The sequence below is a fragment of the Aplidium turbinatum genome, chromosome 10, assembly GCF_918807975.1.
Source record: "Aplidium turbinatum chromosome 10, kaAplTurb1.1, whole genome shotgun sequence".
NCBI classification, from domain to species: domain Eukaryota; kingdom Metazoa; phylum Chordata; class Ascidiacea; order Aplousobranchia; family Polyclinidae; genus Aplidium; species Aplidium turbinatum.
This window is the reverse complement of record NC_137481.1, coordinates 5,544,369-5,556,150: the sequence shown is the minus strand read 5'-3', so window position 1 is coordinate 5,556,150 and position 11,782 is coordinate 5,544,369. Positions and strand designations below refer to the sequence as shown.

Sequence of the window (11,782 nt, the reverse complement as noted above, 5' to 3'; positions counted from 1 at the left end):
CGTTAAAGCGTGCAATTGAGGCTAGTAGGCCACAGCGATATAGCCTAAAAGCACAGCCCAGTAGGTAGACACATGAGTGTAAAATGTGAAAAACATAACCACTTGATTCACAGTGTACTGTAGATTTTAACGATCTGTTTTAGCCTGATGCTGCGAGTTCGCTGTGGTAATATCGAATTGCACTAGCTTTCGGAACACAGTTTCCTGGTCGTGTGCTATGGAACACAGTTCTCTAGTCGTGTGCTATTCGTCATAGCACACGACTAGGGAACTGTGATGCGAAAGCTAGTGCAAGTCGATATTGCCACAGCGAACTCGCAGCATCAGGCTAAAACAGATCTACATTGTGAAGTAAGCAACGATCATGCTGCTAAAAGCGAAACTCAATCAATTGCATAATCACTTCAGTTATTTCAAAGATTCAACCCCTGTTGCTCAGAGAGTTATTAGAAAAAAAACATGAAACAATTAATATATGCTTATAATATATCTCATAACACCAACCATACCCGATCACACTCGCCGTCTTTGCATGCCTGGCATAGGTCAGCATTGTGCTGATTCCTTGGGCGCCCTGGGCGTCTGTCAATTCGAATTCTGGGCTGTTGAAAACCGTAAAATGTCTGCCCAATCTTGTTGTATACATTGCACATGACCTGCATGAGCATAAATGTGTTAGAGCAAGAACTTCAATAGGTTGATCATAACTCTAACGTAAAGAACAACAAAAGCAAGTTATAGAAAAGTAGTCAACAGACTTGCCAGAAGTTGGTTAGGCCCAGCACTCCTTGCATAAACTATACAAAAATTGCAAGGTTTTTCGCTCTTAGTCCGTACCACATGGGCAGGTAAAAACATTTTGCTTATAAACTCAAGGCAATAAAGCCCTAAAAAAATTTTTACAATATTATAATACCATATTTGCAATGATGTGTTGGAATTAAGAGCCCAATTGTATCAGCCCAATATTGTTATAGAAGTAGGCTGTCCCATGCTAGTTTAGTCAAGCAGGGTCTTATCAGTGACTTGCTTCATCATCCAGCTCGAATGATTCCCAACCAAGTTTTACCATGTTGCCCGGTAATGGTGGTACAACGAGTAGGCTACACTCTTAAAGGACAGACAACTTGGGCCGTTAGCTTGTAGGCAGAGGTGGGCAATAGCGCGCTACTTTTGTAGCGCCGCTACTTTTTTGGTGAAAGTAGCGGTAGCGGCGCTACCTTTTTCCAAAGTAGCGGTAGCGGGAGAGGCGCTACTTTTTTCCCACCTCTGCTTATAGGCTACATTTTACAAAGTATCTTTCGTCAATCAGTCAGACTAGATCTTACATTTACCTTCGATATCTCTTCCGGGTACCACATGACGTATTCAAACTTTCCTGAGTTACATTTCCTGCATTGCTGGCCGTAAAGCTTGAATTGTACGAAGCCTGAATTGTATTGATGGTCTAAGTAAAACCAGAAAGTCACTCGTCCTTTCATAGAGGTCCACCCATTGCCACAATCCTGCGTATTATAACGAGTAGTCAGTTTAATACGTTTTGCCCATTTGGGTAGGCTACTCAACCAGTTAACCTAACCAACATTCAAAATTCCATTCAAATGACCTTCAATAGGAGTATGGAAACTTAAAATACATAACAGTACAACACATTTAGCTTACCATTTAGCAATTAAAGAAACAGACATATTGTTCTGATAATTTTATTTATGGAAAGAAAAGATGGAGGCTTGCAAAAAGAAAGACCACAAATCCACAATGCTACTATTCTCACAAACCTGACAACAGAAACGGACTTTGGCACTGTCCCTGTGGAATTTCCATTTATGTCCAGGTGCTTGATCAGTGATGGACATGTACCAAACGTGTAGCGGGTAAAAGGTGCAGAAGAGACGACTGAATTCTCCGTGCCAGACGACCTCCATACCACTGCAAATGTATTTTCTTTAGTTTGGAAAGGCCATTTCCTTACAAGGTACGATGCCTGACTAGATTTGGCTGCGATTAATTATTTGTTGCACCAGTTAGGCTAGCAATACATAACTTAATTATGCAATAGACATGCACTACATTGTTCCCAAAGTTGAAACTTTTTTGATAGTTAAAACTTTGTTGGATACGTTTGTTTTGCCAAACCAAAAGCAACTTGTGTTTAATTTACTCTTCGGCAGGTAGCAAAACCAATTTCCTGTATTGGGCGTTCCTGGTCAGATTTGAAAGAAACTTTGTTTGTTTAACTTTAACCAAATGTATTATCACTGAATGAAACTGAAACTGTGGGCCTGAATAGTGATATTCATCGTCACTCGTCACACATTTCACGAAGCTAAGCTATGAACTTTGGTAGCGTAGTTTCCATTTCAATGTAAGGTTTTTATATTCTTTTAGGAAATAAACAACTTTAAATTAACTAAAATAAACTAGGAAATAACAATTCCATCGGAACCTGCTGGTATGTAAATCTTTAGTCAGTGCATTGAGTACTGGGTTGCGAAATCTTTCCGTTTTTGTTACGGTATGCGTAACATACATGCTGTAGCAACATTAATCCATGAAGTTGTGGTGATATCTGATGATTACTAGGGCCATTTTTATATGACCTTAAAAAATCAATAATATGACTTTATTTTTTGGAAAATATGACTTTATATGAGTTTATGTGAAAATCGTTTATTTTTACATGCGAACAACGTCACTCACGGAACTAAAGAGTAAAACATACGCAACATAACAGTAATACACATCCATTTTTATTTTAAACCACTGTTGTAGTACAGTTTCATGTAGTGTGGAATGTTAGAGTCTTTGAAGTTACGATTTGGACGTAAAAATGACTTTAGTAAGGAAAATGAGCGCTCCACAGACGCTGATGTGGGTTGACACTTCTGCAGTTTTGCATAAAGCGCTGGTGAAATGTTTTGTCTTTGTAGCTCCATAACTTGTTTCACATTGTTTTTGTCCAATCGCTTCTTAATGTAATTTTTGAGCTCAAGCGGATCTTTTCCGAAATCAAGGGCATTTAGATCAGCATGGGCCTCTTTGATGGTGTACGTACAACTTTCCATTTTGAGTATTAAGTTGACCTCAATGTGTGACCTCATAAAATATAGGTTTGTGACTGTAGGCTAAGTGTTATGTAGGCTAATCTTACAGTTTGCCTTCGTTCAATCAGAAATTGCCTTACTTTCTTAGTGCTTAATTGCTTCACCGCTTAAATTGGTATTTTTTATTTAAAGTATACAACGGTTCTTCTCTCGTTTGACTTGCAGTAGCTTAGATTGGCAATGCCTCCTCGTGCAGCCAAGATACGGTAGTTGGGTCCAGTTGTCGAATACCAGTGATTCCACTTGGGGGTCGTAAGATGGGACATTCGTGGAGTATGTGTTGCATTGTTTGTTCTACCGCTCCGCAGACACATATCGGCGAATTATGCAACCCCCACCTAAACAAATTAGCTCCAGTACAGCCAACGTCACATCTGATCCTGTTCAATGTGACCCATGCCTTTCTTGAGAGGTCTGCTCCAGGAGGGATGGAGAGTGCTGGCATAACTGAAAACTGGGGAGGGATATGTGGCAGCTCGTTCCATTCTTGGGTCCATGTTTCCATGCAGCTGAAGTTCTTATCCACAAGTTGTGTAGCATATCGATGGAATGGGCGCCTTGATGATAGGCGTTGAGGTCTGACTGGTCCATTTGTTTGGGAGTGACTGTAGAGAAGGTGTTGAGGATCGAGTCTCGCATGTAGAGCCAGTTTGTGAGAGGCTTCTTCCCTACGGACATGAGCAGGAGCAATGCCAGCCAAAGTTGGCAGATAAGCAGTAGGTGTGGGGCGGAGACAGCCAGTGATGATGCGCAAGGTGTCGTTAATGCACACATCCATCTTTTTTGTGTGTCTGCTGCGGTTCCATACAGCTGAGGCATATTCGGCTGAGCTGTAGACCAAGGCTAGTGCACTTGTACGCAAGGTTGATGCTCGGGCTCCCCATCCTGTTCCTGCTAGGCTTCTCAAGAGGTTATTTCGCGAGGTAACCTTGGCACGGAGTGACTCGATGTGGGGTCTGTAGGTCAACTGCCGGTCAAGTTTTACTCCAAGGTAAGTTGGGTTTGCAGTGTATGGTAAAGGATTTCCTTTTAGCGAGACAGACAGTTGGCGCTGAGATTCCCGATTATTTAGATGGAAAGCAGAGATTGTTGTTTTCGACGCATTCAGTTTGAGCCTCCACTTGTCCAGATAGTCAGCCACCAGTTTCAGGTCAGTTTCAAGTTTTCTTTCCACCTCATGCCAGTTCCTGTGAGCATATAGAAGAGCTAGATCATCCGCATAGCCATACTGTTGCGATGTAGTGCATGGGAGGTCACTTATATAGATATTAAATAGGAGTGGCGATAGTGTTGACCCTTGGGGGACGCCATTTTTCAGGCGGCGTGGTCTGCTGGGTTTTCCCTCGTTGGTATGCAGTATGAAGGTACGGTTCGAGATGGTCTCTACCAGAAACTTAACCATGTGTCGGTCAGGAATGAGTTGTAATAGTTTCATAGTAAGACCACGGTGCCACACAGTGTCATAGGCTGCTGTAAGATCCACTAGGACAACACCCACCTTCTCACGGGCTTCAAAGCCACTTTCGATGTCATCAGTAAGCTTGACAACCTGGTCAGTTGTGCATCGGCCGCGTCGGAATCCAGCTTGTTCTTCTGGCAGTTTTGGGTCAACGATTGGTTCGAGTCTGCTCAGTAAGAGACGCTCAAGTAACTTGTATGGCACACAGAGCAGGGAAATGGGCCTGTAACTTTTAGGATTATCAGCTGGCTTGTTGGGCTTTCTAATGGCTATGATGTTAGCTTTCCTCCAGATCTTTGGGAGGAGCAACTTCTTTAGGCAGAATGACATGAACTGTCGCAGCCACTCTCTTGCGAGTGGTCCAATATGTTTAATTAGCTCTGGTGGGATTTTGTCTGGGCCTTGTGATTTGCCAGTTTTTAGGTGTTTGATGGCTGCGTCTAACTCAGAGATGTTAAAAGAGGTAGATAGGAAACAGCTTGAGCTGGGTACCTTCCATAGTTGGTTGATTTCATTTTTCACTGCTCTGGCATGCGCTTTATTAGCTCCTTGATATTGGCCATTTGCGAGAAGTTGTTTCGCTATGGAGTTGGCCGTTATAGGGCATGGCTTTGGTTTCGTGGTCCTGCCTGTGAGGCGGTTGAGCGTTGACCAGGCTTTCCGACTTGAGTGGGTGAAGTCTATTCCAGCGACGGATTCCTCCCATCTATCTCTTTTTTTCCTGTTGATGCAGTCTGTTAAGTCAGTAGCGGCTGCCGCAGCTGCCAAGCCAGGTTCGGATGACATAAAAATATCATATTTTTGCTGACATTCGTTATCCCAGGTTGGGATAAAATTTCTCCTGCAGCTCCTTGGGATGGATAGCTTGGCTGCCTTGATGAGGTGTTGACAGAATTTTTTGTATGCTGCGTCCACTCCTACGGTGTTTGCTTCAGGAATCTGGTTACATTGCTGCTCTACAAGGTCGGTGTACTTTTCCCAGTCCGCTTTCCGAAAGTTCCATCTTGGGATGTATTTGGTTGGTACTGGTCGAATTGGGTTAGAAGGGACAATCAGTGAGGGTCGGTGTTGGGACCGAGGGAATTTCTCCAGTACGGCGCGATGCGGGAGGATTCCGCCAAGCTTCACAAAGGCCAAATCGGGGTTAGATGTGGTACCCCATCTGGCAGAGCGGAAACTATCAGGTTGTTTTGGGTCGTGCAGAAGTTGAGCCTCTACGAGGGATGCCCAATCTTCCAAAGCTGTCCCATCAGAGTTAGTGATGTTATAACCCCATTGAATGCTGTGGCAGTTGAATACAGTTGAATACAACGGTATGACTTTATAACTCAAAAATATGACTATATAACTGAAAAAGCTGATTTATGACCTAACCAGGAAAATATGACTTTATATGACTTCATAACTTTCTTAATATACCTCATAGGGATGCGGTTTTTGCGTTAAAATTGATTTCACGACTTACTAATGCATAGAAAAAAATATGACTTTAATGACTTTAAATGGCCCTAATGATTACAGTCAATACTACTTGCACATGGCCTTCTGCTACAGAGCGTTTATTCAAATGTTCATGTGCCATAATAGGAGAAGGCTCCTGCTGCTAGTTTTCTTTCAATGAAGCTACTTCTAAAAATGGCGTTTCAGCATCACAAAACAGTTTTTTGTTACATTGATTCAACGTCAGTCTACAAAAAGACTGGTCTGTGGGAGTTCTTAAAACAAATGTTAAGAAATGCAACGAAATTTAATGATGTCCAATATTTTGAAGTCACTAAAATTGTTTGCAGGAAAAGGTTATTTAGCAAATTCTTTAATCTTTGCTACGACTTTAAAACAAAAGTGACTGAAAGTAATCATGCAGTCAAAATAATACGATTTTAATTAATGTTAACACTATACATTTACCAGTGAAACAATTCCTTTTAAGTTCATTGACATCATATTATAAATGTCAGTGAATTTATATCAACTTAAACGTGCCTTAAAAAGCAATGAAAGTACTATTTCAAGAGTCATAGTATTATAAGCGTACGGTTTTTTATTATGATCGACCGTTTTATTGTGTCAATCCGATCAATAGCTAGTATATTCATAAAACTGCTTGTTAGATCGAGCCTTGGACAAGCGGAATTGGTTGCTGTGTTTTGTCAGAATGAGTAGTAGTAGGCCTAGTCAATAATTTTATGATATTTTAACACGGTCTGCACAATGTTTGGCAATTTGCTACTTTCTCTGCTACCACGTTTGCAGACGTTGAATCAATGTAAAAGAAAGACCACATTTTCTTATATGTTTGTTGCTGGCGCAAAACCAAACAAACACTTTTTAATAGTTATTCTAGCGTTAGCGTACACTAAACTAACGTTGCCATATAAAAGCAGCAATCCTGCAAGCTGCAACTACATGTTGTAAAAGCATGATCTTTTTGCTGCTATTGTGAGAAAGAACACGTTTAGTGAAAACTATAGGAAATTCAAACATGTTGCAAAATTTTTATGTAAACAACTTCATTGAAGATGAGTAACATATGCCACAAAGCTCGTTTGAGTAAGCTACAGACTACAAACGAAAATATTAATTTTATACACAACTGCCAAAAAACGGCAATTTCACAGATTTCTGATTTCATTCATAAAAATTCAAAGAGTAATAAATTAGGAAAAAAATGGGTGGAACGTCCGGTCAAACTAATGAAAAAATGAAGAGCCTAAAGTATGGATACTGTACTGAATTCATTGTATATGTGGCACGAAGCAGCAAACTCCGCTTTTGGGATTTTGCTCTACTTTGGTACCACAAACCTAAGTTGTTTCTGACAGAACACAAGGGTCGACTTACTTTCGCAACCCAACTACTCCCACTCTTGCATGTAAGCCAACGTCGAACGGGTGTGTGGACTATTGTAGTCACTCTCGCCAGCATATCTACATTTTAGGCTCTTATCTTTTGATTTAATTTGAGTCAAATGAACAAGCGACCAATCTAACTTCTAAACATAACAAAAAACAACTCACTCGTTGTAATAGCCTCCACCAACGGGCACCACAGGAACTTGCATGATTGCGGTTCCTTGATTTTTTAGTCCACTGGGTGATAGTATCGGAAGATTTCCGTAAGTGAATTGAGGGAGTGGTTCCACATGTTGTTGCCCCATTCCACTTGGATAAGTGATAAAATGCGAAGGCGTAATATTGGAGGCCATTCCAAGACTGCACAGAGTTGTTCTCGGCTTGTCTATCGAACGTAGAGCTTCAAGTCAATCACCAGTTCTCGAGATCAATTTTGATCTTCTTCAATGTTTTAAGCCTTCTGCATTGCGTTGATTATTATTGCAATTACACTTTCAAACAGAAAGTCGGCTAATCTAAACCAAACCTCGCTGTCCCTACGCGAAATAACTCCTAGGGGAGACTCGGGTAAGTTGGCCCAGCAAAATATAAAATTGAATTTGTGAGCTAACAACAAAACATATGTTAAAGCGAATGCTATTGAAGAGTAGAGAATTTATCACTCTAGAAGTGGACATATTCTTGCATCAAACGAACATTCTTAGGTATGCAATTTTTCAAGTTTTCCGAAAAAAATAAAATGGACCATCTTGCCGCCTGTGCAGGTAAGTTGGCCCACCATGGAAGGTAAGTTGGCCACGTGGCTAACGTGTCCATTTTTCGGTATACTACAGTGGAAAGCTCTCTTTCTCCTCAATTTTACTTTCTTTCTAATTATTGCTTGGTGTTATAGCCTACAGGCATACATACAGTAACTTACATTGTATGCATTCATGCACCGGTATGGTTTATAATATAATCTACTATTATAATGCAGTACTTTACCTCAGTAAACGTTTTTTGCATGAGTACACCAAATAAACTTTCGAAAATAATGAAGGCTGTATCAAATATCATTTAGCTGAAACGGCATGCTTTTATATTCCTAACGATACTGATAGGTAGGCGTAGGACCTTGTTTGCAGTACAAACCCCATTTTGCATGGGTACCAATATCGGAACATTTTTTAATGTATCTCCGAAGCGGGGTACGTTTTAGACCGTCGCTTGAGAAGTGGTTGCATATTTTTCTTTGACTCACACTATTCCTCAACATCTTTAGCCCTCTTCATACACCTGCTGAGACATATTTTCGCGATTGGCTTTCTTGATCTAATTGCTTACCATTATTCTATTATTACAATATCTGGGTTAGGAATAAGTTGTCGCAATCTGTGGCATAAAAATGATGTTAAGAAGTGAATTATTGTTATTGATTGCTGATGTAAAGCCGCGATTTATTTACTTTGGATACTTGATGCTTCAATCTTGAAAAAATAAGTCATCGTATTAATTAGTCCATTATCATTCTATATAATACCTCATGAAGGCAAGTTGGCCAACGTACCCACCCACGAAATGGGCCAACTTCCCTGCATGGCAGCCATATTGTAAAAACTAAAATGTTTGTCAAACTATCGAGCTTCTAACAACGGCTTTACCGTCAAAGTGAGCCTTAATAACTACTCTAGCGTTGCTCTCACTAAATAATAACCTTTCTTATATAGTAAGAAAAAACTCACACGACATGTAAAAAATTCTAAAATCCAAAAATTTTAAAAATCACAATTTTTCATATAAAAATCGACCTCACAAGTTTATACTGCTTGCTAGAGCCTCCCAACCTGGTGATAAGGTAGTTTAAACAGCATTTTCTCGGTATGTGTATGATACGTCACAATAACTATTGTACTTAAAAAAATATTTAGAGTTGGCCAACTTGCCCACTGGGCCAACTTACCTGAGTCTCCCCTACCAGCCAACTGACTACTTGAACGTTGTGAAAGCCCGGCATTAAGAGAGTTGCTATGCGGGCAGTAGCGGAAATGCGTGCCAGAAGCCTGCCATCGTATATTTCTACATTCTGTCACTTCATCTGTAGTAAACTTTGTTATCTAAAGAAACTGTTCTATCAGAGGTTGTTGTGACAATTCATTTTGAAAGATGTCCCATAGGGGCTTAAACTACTGTCTTGAAGTTGGCTGAAAATAATCCAACCAACAGAACTGTTTCTTTTTTTATATTGATTCATCGTCTGCAAGAGTTGGGATCATATGCGATAGCAGAGAAGTCGCAGGTTACGTTCGGTTGGCAACATTGCAAAGAATAAAATGAAAAAGTTATTTTTACTAAAGGTTTATCATGCAACTGTCATCGAAGTACACTTGCGATTGCATCAATGAGAAATGCCATTTTCCTCTTCTTGTAAATGTGGGCTGAAGAACCGACCGCATCATCAACGATTGTACCATCTTCAAGCCACCTAACGGAGTGGAGGTCTATGTGCCTTGGATAATGAAATCAAAACTGGCTGCTCTCTAGTAGCCGACCAGTGTAGTCCGGAGATATCTTGAATCTGGGGTGGTAAAAGGCCCTCGACCCAAGAAGCTCATACGACTTGTGATTTACAGGATGTTTTCAAGTTCAAGTTCATGTATGGTAGTTAAGATTTAGGTGACTGTTGCTGTCTCGCCGGAAGGGGTAAAATTACTGGGAAGATAAGGAAACTAATTTTAGTGACCACCTTAAAGCAAATCATTCAGCATTTATCTATGACGCTACTCCGTGCTGTGGGTGAGATTCGAGCCGGTCGACCTTTCAAAGGTTGACCAGGATTGAGCCACGCTACTGTGAAGACTGGTATGTTGCTTTCAGATGGTTTGTATTTGTGTAAAAAAATTTAAAACAATGCAGCCCGCTGTAGCCTATAACTACAAAAAGTGCTTTTGCAATGTTCTGATATTCAAAAGTGAGATTAAAAACAAATGCTTTTTATCCCTACTTTCGACACCTGGACATTTAGGGGAAGGCGATGCAACATGGACATGCTAACTTCAAAGTGCTCAAGTTAAGCAAACAAATTAGATATCATGGACCTATTGCGTTTTTTGAATTAAGTGACACGTCACTCAGAGTCAGGTCAGTCAGTGACACTGACAGTCAATGACAGGTCAGTCACTCAGAGTCAGTCAGTGACACGTCACTCAGAGTCTGCTCAGAGTCAGGCCCGGATTTAGGGGGGGCAGAGGGTGCAGGTGCCCCGGCCCCCTTTTTAAAGGGCCCTCCGACGTGGAAAAAATGTGATTTTGTGTTTTTTTTTCTTTCAGCCTTTGAAGTTTCTGCAAAATACTGTGCAGTGCAGTGCTGGATTAATGCTACTGTAGACGTACAGGTGGATTTTGCGCCATCGGCGCAAAAATTTTTTTTTTCCCGAGGCCCCCCGATCTAAAAGTGCCCTGGACCCCCATCAGCTAAATCCGGCCCTGCTCAGAGAATGAAACTTAATGTGTTTTTAATTTTTTGTTTATTTGCAAAAATGATTTTTTTTTTGGTGTTCGTTTTGCCCAGAGCATGATTCAAAACGGACATAGAATAAAATCACTGTGCCTCAAGCAAAAGTATGTGAATTTGTTAGAAAGAACACCCATGAACTTAAACAGTCAGGTTTAGTATCCGGTAAAGTTATTTCAAATAAAGCTTTCGCCGCCATAAAGTCGGTTTCTTCAGTAGTCTTATTCAAATAAAATCAGAGTGACTGCTTGTCTAACAGTGTTTGACAAATGCATCTTTATTCTTTACTGTTTTGGTTCTCCAAAACAAACTAGCTAGCCGTTTGAAAACAATTTCCATGCCAAAAAGCCTTCTTTTAGGCTGTGTTACAATTGGTAGGCCTACCGTATGTCCGTTTTACCCCAAACAAGGTGGCCTAGGCCTACCTAAGAAAGTCCGTAGGCTAATTAGCCTATAAGCAAAACTGAAATAGCCTATAGAGAAAGCTTATTTTTAGAAAGATAGTGATCCATTGTCCATCAATGTTAAAAACTAAATGAAATTTTCAAAAACACCTAAATATCATCACATTTCAGCAGACAAGTTTTCATAACAAAGTACTGAGAAAGCTATTTTACCTCTTTGCTGCCGCAAGTGGTACGAAAGTTTCAATTTTTCTGTGTGGAATACTCATTCGAGTAGTTTTAGTGGAGAAAAAAGTGTTACTTTTATTTGTAGTTTTTATAAAAAAAGCTGATGTCCGCTTTGCCCCGCCTTCACATCTGTAAACAACTTACTTGGGGTCAACTACAATAATTTCTCAAGATTCCACGACTTAAAGTTAAACTACGCTTGATATCAGGCGGTTGGCAGAAGCACTGAATGATGGAAGTACAGAT

General features: G+C 40.4%; 1 protein-coding gene across 1 annotated transcript in view; it reads right to left on the bottom strand.

The window, feature by feature from the left end:
* LOC145778444 (uncharacterized) overlaps positions 1 to 7,624 on the bottom strand; it is a 35,617-nt gene extending 27,993 nt beyond the window's left edge. The window contains exons 1-4 of the mRNA XM_082589922.1: positions 7,581 to 7,624; positions 1,779 to 1,929; positions 1,335 to 1,505; positions 510 to 656 (exon numbers count right to left, since the gene is read on the bottom strand). Coding sequence (XP_082446048.1) covers positions 510 to 656; positions 1,335 to 1,505; positions 1,779 to 1,929; positions 7,581 to 7,624 — 513 coding nt within the window. The remainder of the gene's footprint in view (positions 1 to 509; positions 657 to 1,334; positions 1,506 to 1,778; positions 1,930 to 7,580) is intronic.
* Between the last annotated feature and the right edge of the window lie 4,158 nt (positions 7,625 to 11,782).